This window comes from Cololabis saira, chromosome 19 (genome assembly GCF_033807715.1).
Source record: "Cololabis saira isolate AMF1-May2022 chromosome 19, fColSai1.1, whole genome shotgun sequence".
Classification (NCBI taxonomy): Eukaryota; Metazoa; Chordata; class Actinopteri; order Beloniformes; family Belonidae; genus Cololabis; species Cololabis saira.
In genome coordinates, this window is record NC_084605.1 from 30,456,419 (window position 1) to 30,471,653 (window position 15,235).

At 38.3% G+C, this 15,235-nt stretch overlaps 2 protein-coding genes across 2 annotated transcripts in view; one reads left to right on the plus strand and one right to left on the minus strand.

Annotated features, from left to right (window-relative positions):
* The window catches only part of lhpp (phospholysine phosphohistidine inorganic pyrophosphate phosphatase), a 40,228-nt gene extending 35,776 nt beyond the window's left edge, over nucleotides 1–4,452 (minus strand). Inside the window, exons 1-3 of the mRNA XM_061707764.1 lie at nucleotides 4,286–4,452; nucleotides 3,901–4,088; nucleotides 102–255 (exon numbers count right to left, since the gene is read on the minus strand). Of these exons, the coding sequence (XP_061563748.1) occupies nucleotides 102–255; nucleotides 3,901–4,088; nucleotides 4,286–4,437 (494 nt within the window). The 5' untranslated portion in view covers nucleotides 4,438–4,452. The remainder of the gene's footprint in view (nucleotides 1–101; nucleotides 256–3,900; nucleotides 4,089–4,285) is intronic.
* Nucleotides 4,453–6,513: 2,061 nt separating this feature from the next.
* Nucleotides 6,514–14,910, plus strand: oat (ornithine aminotransferase). Its single transcript, XM_061708153.1, has 10 exons — nucleotides 6,514–6,603; nucleotides 9,232–9,447; nucleotides 9,530–9,754; nucleotides 9,848–9,943; nucleotides 10,184–10,311; nucleotides 10,652–10,774; nucleotides 11,767–11,895; nucleotides 12,023–12,136; nucleotides 13,185–13,329; nucleotides 13,616–14,910. Exons 2-10 carry the CDS (start codon nucleotides 9,246–9,248, stop codon nucleotides 13,774–13,776), a joined length of 1,323 nt encoding a protein of 440 aa, XP_061564137.1. The 5' UTR covers nucleotides 6,514–6,603; nucleotides 9,232–9,245; the 3' UTR covers nucleotides 13,777–14,910.
* The last annotated feature ends 325 nt before the right edge of the window (nucleotides 14,911–15,235 follow it).

The following is a 15,235-nucleotide window of genomic DNA, read 5'->3' on the forward strand; positions in this document are numbered from 1 at the left end:
TGAAGAGCGAGAGAAAAAAAAAACTTTAATTCTGTTAAAGTGATTCAAGCTTCAGTCCACATGAGCTACGTGGTATAAGCATTGCAGTAATTACACATTACCCTTGGCCAAGAGAGAACAGCACTGGCTTCTCCAAGCCTATAAGGACCCTGAACGCCTCATTTAAGTTCTGGTAGGAAAAATGTTCAGCTGCATCTCCGACGATCACACAGTTAGGGTTGTTCTTGTCAACATCATCAAACTCTGGGAGAAGTCCTGTAAAAGAGAAATGTATCACTTAAGCGTGTGACAGAAACCTGAAACTACCTTTTGTAAGAACCTTTTCAGATCCCTAATCTTGCCAAATATATTTTGCGAAATCTATTATAAAATCTTTGCAAAACTGTAACTTAAGACTCTGGCCTATAGTTTTGTTTTTTTTTATAAGTGATCATATGTTCATATGTTTTTTACAAAGTTGTAAAATATATGATGATTATAGTTTGTGTTTAGGCTTTTGTGGTCATTTTTCCACATGCTGTATTAAAACAAGGGGCTTATGGATGTAGGGTCTCAAATTTCTGGGAATTTTCAAAGCTGGAAACTTTCCATCAGAATATATGGAATTTAATGGAAATAAATTTGCCAGTTAGGCCTATGATAGGTAACTTGTGCAGAGATTAGCTTCTAGTTTGGCTAGATTTTTTAGGAACATTTGTTCAAATAAAAAGCCAGAATGCTTATACAGAAATATTAATTACACTAGTGATAGACACAGACATAACACTAGACATGTTGCAATGGGCCGATTCACAATGCCTAAGCCGAGAACTGAGGCAATGAGGAACACAGTCATGTACAGGGCAATGACTTGCTGGAACTCTTTGCCAGCATGTATTACAGAAATTAACGATAAAAGGCAGTTTAAGAAACGACTGAAGGACTTTCTTATACACAATGAAAATATTGTAATTTAACTTTTAACTTTTTTTATGCTGTAATGAATTGTTCTCTCTTGCAATATTTGTATTTTTATTTTTAATTCAATGTTTTTGTATGATATTTTGAGGACCCCAGGAAGAATAGCTGTTGCCAAGTGTAACAGCTAATGGGGATCCTAAATATACTAAACTAAACTAAACTTAAATGACGGTGAAAAACATTTTTTAACATGGTCTGGATGAGGGAAAAAAACATCTAAGTCAATGCAAAACATTTGAATCCTCTACCATTTACATCACTCAGGACCAGAGTTATTATGGTTAACAACGAATAAGACTGAAACAGTGAGAAAATAATCCAAAACAACAACTAAAATTAACAATCCAAAACCAGCTGAGCCGAAATAGTATTGAAAAGTAATGAAAAGAAGCTAAAAGGGGCTTTACAATTTCATGTCTTTATCTGGAGAAGATCCAGGTCGTCAAAGTGATCAATTCAAATTCATTTGAATAATTAGGTGGATTATTAACCGGTGCATTACGCATGTATGAAGTTAAATACTGAGGGTCATCTTACTGTGCTGTCATGACTGTTTTTATACATGATAGAGCAGTGGTTCTCAAATGGGGGTACGCGTACCCCTGGGGGTACGTGAAGGCACTACAGAGGATACGTAAGATTTTAAAATATACATATAATTAAAAAGTAGCATCCATGCAAAAATCCTTTAAAAATAAATATTTGATAAATAATTGAGGAAAATATAAGTCTAAATTAATAAAATGAATTTTATCTTCAGGAGTAGGCTATTCAACTGATTATCCTAAAACCGCAGAGTCTCCCCCACACCAGGATGGTTCCACCTAACCTGTCAAATGCCACCTGGCTTCACCTGTCAATCACTTGGACCAACGATGGAGTCGTGGTTGAAGCGTAGCAGCAATATTTTTATGTTTAGTAAATCAGTTACTGATGGCACAGTGCTCTGTTTTAGGTATTTTTTTTACAACCAAAAGTGCTTTGCGCTGGTTAGGGGGTACTTGGCTGAAAAAATATTTCACAGGAGGGGGTACATCACTGAAAAAAGGTTGAGGACCATTGTGATAGAGCATGCAAAATTGTCTAATATATCGAGGGCTTGGAGCCAGAGGGGCGTAAGTGGCTTTTGACAAACTTTACAGGAGAGACAAAACAAAATTTTGACCACACTTCAATCAACTGTATTTATTAATCTTAAACCACAACATTGCAACCACAGACATACATATATGAATGAGTATTTAAGTAATAAACCTATGACATATTAGCATAATGAACATGTTCTAAAACATTTTAAAATCAAAAAAATATGGCAAAAACATCAGATACGCCTTTTGGGCACCAAACATTCTAAGTCTCCTATGGACATATTGGGCGTATCTGCTGAACAATGCAGACAATAATTGGGGAATAAATTGGGCAACAAAAGGGGAATTGATGGATAATTAACATTAAACCCATTCTGGGCATCTGCTGAACAGTACAGACAGTAATAAAAGTAAAAGAACTTGCTAAACACACTTCTGATTGGCAATTCATGAGTTATTCAATTTATTTCATTGCATTCATTCATTTTTTCATTTCATTCAGTATTTTTTTCAAATACTGTTTACAATAGACAATTTATTTCATGGCATTCATTCATTTTTTCATTTCATTCAGTATTTTTTTCAAATACTGTATACAATAGACAGTTCTCATGTTCTTTTTAATCATTTCACTTTTCTTTTTTGTTCAACCATTTCAATTACTCTGTGAGTCTATTCACTGACCACATCCAAAGAATCATGTCGCATCGTATTTGCTTTTCTGTTCACTAGTCTGTTTAGTTCTACTCACTGTTCACTGTCAGAGCATTGTAGAACTCTGTGTATGTGTGAGGAATACTCCCATTGCTGCACAGGGTGAGTAGATCTTTCTTCTTCAATGTACTGATCCCAGGAGGACTTTCATACATTGAGCTTGGTTTGGACACAGAATGGGTGCTCCTGGTGCCCCTGGTTGCCTGCTTTGCCACCTTCAGTTCACGGAAGGTTGGGTCGGTGAAATCATTCTTGAAGAAGATTGTTCTGGGTTCTTCTTTTGTGTAGCGAAACCATTTAATCTTCTGCCAATGCACTGCTTGTCCTTCCTCATCTTTGGTTTTGTTTTTGAGTATGTGATTGGAGAAAGATTTGAAGTCCAGGAATTCCTTGTGACCAAGTTCATGTACAGTGTATGGCTTGTTCTTTCTTGCCACTCTCATAAGGGTGTAGTAGCCATCAGGGGAGTAGATTGGAACCTTTCTTCTCGCAGTTTCCACTGCAGCATGCACACTGTCACACTCCATCTGGCTGTGACCAGACTCCTGAATGCTGTTTAAGGGCACCAACTACACTTACGCCCTTCTGGCTCTGAACAAACATGTGGGTCCTACATGGTCCTACATGTAATTTTCAGAGCCAGAAGGGCGTAAGTGGACTTACGCCCTTCTGGCTCCAAACATTATTCACACTTTTGTGTTAGGTCTTTATTGTTTTGTTGCTTTATTCAATAAAGTTTGACCTCAGATAGGTCTTTTTGGCACCATTGGATAGAGCTCATCGAGACCTTTAATTTGATATATATAACTCATATTCGCCCAAAATGCCACTTACGCCCCTCTGGCTCCAAGCCCTCGTTATGATGATTATAGTTTGTGTTCAGGCTTTTGTGGTAGAATTTTTTTGGTCATTTTTCACATGCTATATTAAAACAGGGGGCTTATGGATGTAGGGTCTCACATTTATGGGAATTATGCATCAAAATATATGGAATTTAATGGAAATACGTTTGCCAGTTAGGCCTATGATAGGTAATTTAAATGAAGGTGAAAAACATTTGTACATGTACATCCCCCAGGATGTGCATGGTAGAGGATGCTGCTGTCTGTCATGCCTGTTGCAGAGAGGAGAGCTTTACCTGCGTGCACCAGCAGGTGAGGCCGGAGCCCTCTCTCCCTGAGCAGCGCGACGGCAGCAGGAGCAGGAGGAAACACCTCACTCACGTTCACGTCAAAGCCCAGCCGCTGCAGTTTGGCTACAAACTTCTCCCTGGTCGCCTGGGTCTCATTGGTGCAGAAGCGCAGCTTCAGACCGGACGCTCTCAGCCTAATGGGGCACATGAACAATAGATGCTGATTTATGGTTCCGCGTTACACTAACGCAGAGCCTACGGCGTAGCCCTGCGTCGATTTAACGCGGAACCATAATTCAGGCAACGCTTGTTGACTAGAAAAATACTGCACTAAATCCCCGATTCATGCTCTAGTCCCGCAAAATGTCAAACTATGTGGTAATACACTCACTTTTTCACAGCTTCTATCGAACCAGGAATAGCAACTCCGTCGCCTTCCCCGCTATCGTACAAAACTCCACATAAATCCAAAATGACACCTTTCAAGCTGCTTGCACAGCCCGGCCAGCGCTTGTCAGCCATGACGGAATCCCCATTGCGCATGTGCAAGATGTGGGCGTGGCGCTGGAGCCACGAGAGAAAAAAAGAGACTGTAAATAAATAAGTACAAGACAACATTTCTCAATATTTCTTCAATATTTCTCATTTTACTAATTGTACTTGTCTTTACTAATTGTACTCATCTTTGTTTCTGTTTTCTTTTTCTTATTGCATCTTTACCTGTTCTGCTTTTAACACCTTACCTGCCTATATTGGACTACAGATGGAAACTAGCCTTGTGCTACAATTTGGCACATTTACATATGTATATATGTTCATCAATGTGCATTGTCCTGAGAAATAAATACATAAATAAATAAATAAATAAACATATTTAAACATATCTGTATAATTGATTGTCGAGGTTTTTAAATAAATTGTTTCCATTTTTTCTAGATCTGGTCCTGTGTTCTTTATGATTCCTTTCTCCATTGCTTTACTGTTTCTAAGTTGCTTGCTTTTTATTTGCACACACACACACACACACACACACACACACACACACACACACACACACACACAACTATCTATGCTTTACATAGTGTAAGACTGGTCTAGTCAAGCTAAATCCTGTCAATGGTTATCTATGCAGCTGGCTATTGCAGCCTTTTTTTCAAGGCTGCAAGAAGAAACTGCAGGATTAATTCATTCACTTCAAACATTTTTGACTGCAGTTTAACTACAACCCAGGAACTTTAGCAGGTGGTACTTTGTATAATTCCAAATAATTCTGCTTTGACAAATTTAGAAGATTGATAGAAGATTTTCCTGGTGCACCTCCCAATAATCTATCATATCTACCTCATTCTGCTGCACCTCTCACTTTTTAAAAATTGTATATCTGTTATTAAGAGCTACCGTTACCAAGTCTACCCCAGTACTGCTGCACCTTTCACTTTTTTAATTGTAATGTAAATATATGTAAATATATGTTAATAAGTGCCACAATGTTTATTTACTGTACATTTGTTATTTACTGTTGCTACTTTTAAATCTGGGTACAGTGAGCGAAATAACCAGAGTCAAATTCCTTGCCGGGCAATGTTCAAACTTGGCCAATAAAGCTGATTCTGATTCTGATAGAATTATATTTTAAAATATATCTTTAAAATGTACTATATACTCAGTAAATATTTTTAGAACATCATCAGACAGAAATAAGCAAATGCATACAAATGAACTATGCATATGCATCATGAACTAATGCTTTGATTTTTTTTTATCTGTCCTTTCAGTCATTATATAATTTTTTTTATTTTATTTCTATATTTCCATCTATTCATTTACCTCGGATAGGTATATTTGTATTTCCACATTTTAAATTGATTTAATACGTTATTTTCCTTTTTATATACAGATGTCTATTTATTTAATTAGGAATTGACTTCATTCTTGAATTTTCTTTTGTTTTCTACGGTTATGTTTCATTTCTTTGAGCACTTTATGATTTATTTTTTTTTTTTTTTTCTTCCCATCAGTATTGGCTTACGTTTTGGCCACGTGTTTAAATGATCTCAAAGCGCCATTCTTTACATACCAATTATCATGTGAGCTGTAGTTACCCCACACGTTATGTGAAAAAAGAGAAACGTTACGTGTTAAAAAACACGACTAATTACACAAAATAAAGTGATGCCGCAATGAACAACTAACAGCAAACACTTTTGATGATGGTAACCATCATCAAATAATGATGATCCAATTCAATCAAACCCGACAGGTGTCGTGCCAAAAAGTGATTGCCTGCCAGAATCTGATTTCTGGCCGCGGGAGCGCGCACAGCAGCCCGTTGAGCAATAGCGCTAAAACGTCAGATTTTCAGATTATGAAGCTCAAGAATGAGATCAAAACATATTTAGGTAGAAACAACCTTTCATTAACTGTATTTGGCCTTCAATCAATTTTTGGCAGGTAAAAAAAAAACAATTTTCAGGGGAGAAATCAGATTCTGGCAGGCAATCACTTTTTGGCACGTCACCGGTAACCATCAGATAGTTACCGGCTTGATTGTGCAATGTTATAAAAAGATTGCAACATAGAGGCGTGTCCTTACGTGCTGACGTAATGACGTCACGGCCCGAACGCATATAGTCCATAGCGGAAGAGAGAGAGTCAATACTGGAGAAGCATCATCTGCGACGCCGGCACAACACGCTCTTATTTCATCCGGTATGGTTGAAACATCTTTGTTTATTATATATTCCATTAAAAGAGTTAACTAATAATGTTGTTTGGGAAATGACGGAGAAGGAGAGGGGAAAAAAGATGACAAAACCCCCCAAAACTGTCAGCATGCTAGCTAATGTTAGCTGGGTATCCGGTATCAGACACACACATGTGTACATGTATTCAGCATCTTAAAGACGATTTTACTTCAGGCGGCTAAAATAAAAATGAATTTGTACATTCAAGCTGGATGAGTATCATATTTAAGAATAGCATACAAGGTTTGGGCTAGACTGAAGCCTACAGTAAAGGTTGGGTGGTGGTTTTGGAGTTAAGGTTGGGTGGTGGTTTTGGAGAGGTGCACCATCATCTGGGTGGAACTCTTCACTGGGTCTTTTTTTAACTCCTGGCTGTTTTGCCAGGGGGAGTGCTGTGGAGGCAGATCCCTAACAACCTATCATCTCTCAGGGACAGGGGGACTTGTCCTGGCACATGTACTGCGTGTTCCATTATGCATCTAGCCACTGTTGCAGGTTATTGATTACCAAACACCTGCTGTCTCGTGTGCAGAGGTGTCAAAAGTATTCACATTCATTACTCGGGTAGAAGTATAGATACTAGAGTTTAAAAATACTGTAGAAGTTGAAGTATCAACTCAAGTTTTTTACTCAAGTAAAAGTATAAAAGTACTGGTTTCAAAAAAGTATAAAAGTAATGTAAGGGGGAAAAAATCCATTAAGGACAAAAGCCAATTGAAAATGAATGCATCTTAGTGTAATGCAAATATATTAAAGAACCATATATGTGTACTATTGAGCATTAACATGTGTTTCAGAGAGCAGGAGATATGATGACTAGTTGCCTATAAGTATTGTAATGGTGCAAAAAGTCAAACTTCAGAGGCATGTTATCATTTATCCTAACCTTTATTGGAATGTACATCCAAGTTTAGTTGCAGGAATCTGAGGGAACGGATGTAAGAACAAAACTGGACAAGAACATCTGAAACAACCACAACCAAATTCACTCTATCCGGATGGAGCAATTTAACTGGATAGTTTTTGTTTTTTTTTAAAGGCTGAAATGAAAGAGTAACAAGACTGTTTTTAAAATGTAAGGAGTAAAAAGTACAGATAATTGCGTGAAAATGTAAGAAGTAAAAAGTCTTCTGAAAAATAATTACTCCAGTGAAGTATAGATAACCAAAATTTCTACTTAAGTAAGGTAACGAAGTATTTGTACTTCGTTACTTGACACCTCTGCTCATGTGCTTTTTTTATTTTCAGCAGATGTACTTTTCAAACGTTCATCTGATGTCACATTGAAGTTAAAAGACTTGTATAATATTTTGGTTCTTGCAAGAGAATTTCACCTTGGTCATTTCAGAATAGTTTATAGCCTACCTGAATGCCAGGCACACCGTCAGTGAGAGATAAATCAAAACCTCTGTCAGGAGGAGCAAGTAAAATTGAGTGTTACAGGTGTGAGCAAGTCTGCTTGGACTTTTTGAATAATGGAAAAGTCTGGAACATCAGAATTCAGCTGCCACACTGCTGTGGGATTATCCTTTACTTGTCCATTGTGTCGCATGTGAAAGAGAAGCGTTGTTCAGCAGAGCTGTAAAGCCTGCGTGCCCTGTGGAATCTGAGACTACAGTACACTTGCTTATTTGGTTCAACATCTGTTTGTACTTTTACTTTTTTTTTTTTTTTTTTTTTTTTGGCTCATGGAGCAATCAAAGTTATCAAAAAGTCTGACTCCTGCTAGGTTCCTGACTGAAGTATGGTTGCCAAGATGTGGAGAGTTTTCAGACACATGATTTTTGGCTGTCTGTCTTTGTTTTTATTTGCTCATATCGGTCATATTTTAGGACTGTTACTGGAGGGAGTGTTAAAAGTTTCTGTGTGACCTTCCTGAGTCACAGCAGTTGATATAGTCAGAATGTTGCAATGAAAAGGAATTCCTTTCATGTACTGACTTCAGTGGGGCCCAGCATTCCCTTTGAACATGAAACTCTCAAGTGCATTGTCACTTTTATTTCAGGACTATTTTTATTCACCATTTTCTTTTATTCAAATAAGGGGCATGGGGCCACTTCAGCAGATCCTCGTGAGGGACAGGAAAGACAGAAAACCAATAAAAAGACATAAACGAAGAGGAAGAATGAAACTCATAGAATTTGGGGCGGACTTAGACTTCACTGGATGTTTGACTCCTGTAAAATGTCTGGGATTTAAAGCATCTCAAGACCACAAAAAAAACCTGTTTTAATCTCCCAGAAATGTACTTTGCTCTCTTCACTTATGTGTAACTGCTGTATGGATAAGGATATGTACTCTCCTGTTGAAATAACTGTGTGGATCACCTAGCAGTCATGTAAACATGACACCGGGCAGGGATGTGTGCTGAGTCTAGCAAATTATTTAAATCTTATATTTAATTTAACATTATGCAGAGACAGCCTGTTAAATGGTGCAACTAAGATCTGTTTCTGAAACAGACTGGAGCGGGGGTTAAATTTGAAAAATTAAAAATTCACCACTTGTGAAATGTCAGTAATGTAGGGTTGATGATTTGCATGCTTCTGACTTCTTTTTTTTTTTCTTCTTCTTTGTTTTAAACCAAACTAAGCATACAAGTTCAACATGAAGGGAATGTTTCTTCAACTGAGCCGTGCCGCACCGGTCCTCCGCCGGAGCCTACACTCTGGTGTGCGCCCTGCATCCACGGCTGCCTCCAGAAAGAGGGAGGAACGTCGAGCAACCTCAGATGAAATCTACGTTCGTGAGGACAAGTATGGAGCGCACAACTACCATCCCCTGCCTGTGGCGCTGGATCGAGGGGAGGGTGAGTTGTGTCGTGAAGCTATTAAAATGGCTACTATTATGACTGTGAAAACTGTTAAATGTTGTTTTCTTCTCGACTCCAGGCATCTATATGTGGGACGTAGAGGGCAACCGATATTACGACTTCCTCAGTGCTTACAGTGCAGTAAACCAGGGACACTGCCACCCTAAGATCATAGCTGCGCTCACACAGCAGGCGTCTAAACTCACCCTGACGTCCAGAGCGTTCTACAACGATGTGCTCGGAGCCTACGCAGAGTTCATCACCAACATGTTCGGCTACGACAAAGTTCTACCTATGAATACAGGTAACACCAAACCGTCTGTATGAAATGTCCTCGAAAGCTATCAGCAGTGGATGATTATGTATTTATTTTATTTATTTCCTATGTAAAATGTAGGAGTTGAAGGTGGCGAGACGGCCTGCAAGCTCGCACGGAAGTGGGCTTACAATGTAAAGGGGGTTCCTGAAAACAAGGCCAAAATCATCTTTGCAAGTAAGTCATTGTCTCAAAAACCCCAAAACACCTGCATCACTGGTCAGAGCCATATGTAGTGATACGTTTATGCACATCTAGTAACTTTGATCTTATGTAACAGATTTCTATAAGTTTGGAAGTTGCATCAAATGTGACTGAACCTGTTTCTCTCTGACTAATGGACGTTGATCACAAATGATTACAAATGAGCGCATATTGGATATAACATCTAACACATTAGACTCCTCCCATGTGTAGATGGGAACTTCTGGGGCCGCACCATGGCAGCCATCTCCAGCTCCACTGACCCCAGCAGCTATGAGGGTTTTGGCCCCTTCATGCCCGGCTTCGAGCTTATTCCATACAACGACATTCCTGCACTGGAGGTACAGCTTTTAAGCATGACTTTAAAACTGTTAAATGTTGGGTAGATTGAATACATCACAGTGGAATGGGATAAATAGACATTTTAAAATGTCTGGCCCAAATGAAAAGTTTAACTTATTTATATCAGAGGAAGACATCATGTTCTAGTCTCTGCAAGCCAAACATTTATACTACACTTGTCTAGACTGATTAAATGTACATTATTTACTGTTGCTTAACTTTTATTGGAAGGGGGGTATAGGGGGACATTGGCTGGGTTTGGCAGTTGCTGCAGTCCTTCCACATATATGAAGCAAATATTTAAAAGATATTTCTTTTTATGTTTCTCATTTTCTGCAGAAAGCTCTTCAGGACCAAAATGTTGCAGCATTTATGGTGGAGCCCATTCAGGGAGAAGCGGGTGTGGTGGTACCTGACCAAGGCTATCTCACCAAAGTCAGAGAACTTTGCACAAAATACAAAGTAGGTTTTGTGACAGTGGGCTTTTATTTATTTTCTTATTGTTCTGTAGGTCCTGGAATGAGGACAGTGCACATTCAGCTATAGGTTGGCTAGAGTTTGTGGAGAATTTTAAGAGTGGAATTTCACTTGAATAATCTGCAACAAAAATTCACCAAGGCTGCTTCCGAAATTGCATACTTCCACCCAAATGAGTATGCAACATGAGTATGCGAGATTTTCTAGTGCGTCCGAAACATTAGAATGTATTCAATAGTATGCTTTATCCATACTGATTCCGGAGAAATGTATTAGTGTGGATTGATGGACACTAGCCGAGCAGAAACTTCCCACAATGCAATGCAGCGGTGTTTGGTTGCTAAGTGACACGTTTATGTCATAAGTACAATAATATTAATATTCGTATATAATAATATTATATAATGTCATCTTGTTTCGGCCAGAATAAACAGGAAAGAGCAGAGCGGTGCTGCTACTGCTGCTGTGACACGTCACTTCCTCCCAACGGCAGGAAGTGACGTGTGCGCTCTGAGTAGTACGTCCGAATTAATGCACATTACTGATATTTACTCAAAAGTGTGCCGAACTTAAGTATACTTTTTAGTATATACTTTTTAGTATGGCATTTCAGACGCACCGCAAGTGTTTTAAACGGAAGAAGTAAATAAAAGCTTGGGTGTGAATGATGAGCTTTAAAACATCTGTTTAGTAATTCAAGCTGAGCAAGTTTCAGTTGTTTGGTTATGTTCCTTTTTACTCTTATGAAATGTTCCTTTAATTTTCTGAAACGTCAGTGTTTTTGGTGGGAATGGTAACAGCTGCAAATGTTGCGGCACAAAGTCTAATATTGCCATAAATGACCTCATAGAGCATTAACATAAAGGGAATTGTGGACTCTCAGCACTATTATATCATTTGTTTATTTTTAAAAATCATTTTATTGATAAGATTTTTTTTTAAATTTTTAAACCAGAACACTCTTATCGTTTGTCCAGGTGTTGTTTATTGCTGACGAGGTGCAGACGGGTCTGGCACGGACTGGCCGGCGGCTGGCCGTGGACCACGAGGAAGTCCGTCCAGATATGGTGATCCTGGGAAAAGCTCTTTCCGGAGGCGTTTACCCCGTGAGTGTTATTCTTCACATCACACTTCTTGTTTTTTAAAGTTGGAAACTGAACTGTCAGGATAGATAAAGGTGAAAGTTCTGTTTGTATTCTTTGTTTTAAACTCCTGGATGCTTGTCTGCCTCAGGTGTCTGCAGTGTTGTGTGATGATGAGGTTATGCTGACCATCAAGCCTGGAGAGCACGGGTCCACGTACGGAGGAAATCCTGTGGCGTGTCGTGTTGCTATTGCAGCACTGGAGGTCGGTGTTAAAGTGGACTAAAACCCTAAACCTAACACTTCTCGAACGAACAAAGGCATCAATAAGTTAAAAATGATTTTTAGTGTTAACATTGGCTTTCATTTTTTATTACAGCATGTCATTTTTGTTACTTCAAGTCTGGTAAACCGAGTGGTAAACCAAAGCCACTCAGCGATGCTTGGTCAAACATGAGTCCAGCTGAGTGATTCTGGTTTTTCCACTTCGTGCTTTTTATGGACAAGAAGTCACAGGAATTACAATTTTTGAAGAAATAAAATGAGCAGTGAATGTTGTCATGGGACAATGTGATTATCAGATTAAATATAATTTCATCAGCTCAACTGACAACTTATCACTTTTTTTTCACAGTTTCAGTATTTAAGATTGCACGTTTACATCACTTAAACACTTGAGGCTTCTTCCTTGAAACGATAAATGCCAATGTGGTGAATGATAAAACTCAAGTTTGATACATTTTGCAGTTTGCATTCACAGAACTTGCGTTATCTTTTTAATCTTAGTATTGCTGCAACAAAATATCAACAGTTTAGATGCATTTTAATTAAACAATGTAGCTAAAGACCAAAACTGTGAATCACACTAATACCCATTGACCTTTTCTGACTTTTCCCTAATATTGTTTGTTGTGCATTATTAATCTTTTTTTTCAACCCCTGAAGTTGAGTTCAATGAGTTTTTCCATCATAAAACACACATTTCCAACTATTCCAGGTTATCAGCTTGTTTTGTGAACTTTTCCCTCTAGCATTTCTGAAATCAATCGTTTCTTGGAAGTTTTTCGTTGTCTGCGTCATTATTTGGACATCAGCAGGTTTGCTTTATTCTACTCAGGTCATGATCAGGTGTTAAAACTTCTCCCCTGCTGTGCAGTTACTAGAATTATCTTTTGTAAATGTATATTGTAACTGTCATTTGTACATACCATGGCCTTTATCACAAGGTGGTACTACTTTTTTCATCTAAAGGAATTAAAAAAAGAATATTAAAAGGCCAATAATTAAAGCTTAAACTCTGTTTTTATTTGTAGGTGTTGGAGGAAGAGAGGCTCGCAGAAAATTCCCAAAAGATGGGAGAGGTGCTGCGGACTGAGCTGAGAAAGTTGCCTAAAGACATTGTGACTACAGTCAGAGGGAAAGGCCTCCTGAACGCGATCGTCATTAAAGAGACCAAAGGTACAGCAGCATACCGTTTAACAACTTATCTTGAGTAAGCAGTTCTGTATTCTGATGTGGTAATCATGTCCGTATCCAGGGAAACGGTTGTATGTACAGTATGCAGCGTTTTAGGTGACTATTTTTTTTTCTTTTAAAGCAAGTTAAATCGGATGCAAACATATAGTTAAATAAAGACACTGAATGAGACGCTTATGTCCTTTGTATAAATTCAGTGTGCTACAAATTTAGGAATAGAATTAAATGATCTGATCATTTCATTACAACAATCCTCCCTCGTCCCCAGATTATGATGCCTGGAAAGTGTGCTTGCGTCTTCGTGACAATGGACTGCTGGCCAAGCCCACCCATGGTGACATCATCAGACTGGCCCCGCCCCTCGTCATCAAGGAGCACGAGCTGCACGAATGTGTCGACGTCATCCAGAGAACCATCATGTCTTTCTAAATATCAGTTCATCAACGCACCAACAAATTCCACTTTAGTGACCTTTTTTAAAAAGGCACTATAAACATTTTAATTGCTTTTATTTTTATTTGAAAGGCGGTTCTATATTAAGAATTTCTATAGGAATATACTTTATGCAGGATTGTGTATGAGGAGTTTGTTTTTTGTGAGGATACACTGACATGTTTGCACAGAAATCTGCTGTGGAGAACAAGGGTGGCAAGAAGCTGCCACGGGAAGGAATCCAGAATGGGGAAAAAGCTTTGTCTTTTTTTTTTCTTTCCTGAGTGGTTGATTTTATTTCTTTGCAGTGACTTGGCTCCTTTTAAAAAAAGGAAAAGTTGTTTCATGAATGTTACATGCAGGTTAGTGGGTGGAAGCTCAAGGTCATTGACTTTAACAGGGACCTGAAGACGAGCCTCTGGGGGAAATGCACCTTGACGCAGAAATAACAGAATTTCTATTGGTATTATAGGTTATTAGTTACGTTTAGTCTGCCGCAGTTGGTCGGCTGACTTGTTTCTGTATGCTGTTGTGTTCTGAAACACGCGTTACATTAAAGGCCACAAGGTCTATGTATTTAATTTTGAGCATTTCAGATTTTGTTTCCCCTTACAGATTTACTTTTATTAGAGTTTTTACGTTAATTTATGATCCACTTGACCATATTTTAAACAGCTGTTTCGAGTAATGATGTGTATATCTGTGGCTGAGAGCAAAACAAACTTTGTGCTGTAAACTAAATTTCCTTTATATAGAAATGAGTACACTTTGTAAAAGTTGAATGTCAAACGGAGACAAGGCGCTTGGTTTTAAGTATTTGCTGAATGTTCAGTTCATGTGTAAAGCTTTTATTTTGAAATATGCCCCACGTTGTTACAGAACACCACTGTTCTTCAAATATACTGTTCCAATCCTGTCTGTTGTCTTGGTTCGTTTGAACAAAAGCAAACATTATTTACTGTTTACAGGAAGCAGGCCCAACATCTTGAACATTTGCAGTCTAAAAATACCTTTTCAGCACATCTGCAGTTTGCAAAACCATGAAACTATTTTCTTGAAAAATACAGTTTGTTTTACACCAGACTTTTTTTTTTTTTTCTTCATTTTTCCAAATAAAACATGCACGCAGTGTTTGCTGTAGTAGTTGCATTTGTAACACCAGATGGTGCTCTTGCTTTGGATAAGTAGGTGCTGAGCAACTTGCCTTTTAAAAGCCTTGACGAAATTCTAGCCTTTGGTCTTCCAGGTAGGATGCTATAAGCATCCCACCTCTGGATCTGCCAGCTTTTTTATGCATTTATTTTTAACCAGTCTTCTGCACAGGTCCTGTCCATCGTGTTTAGGTTTGATACGAACTTATTTGGCAGAGTGGATCCTCAGATGAATGTTTTCCCTTATAGATAACTTTGTATATCTCCCTAATTTTCCTGTAAGTTGTGGTCACTTTGCTTGCATA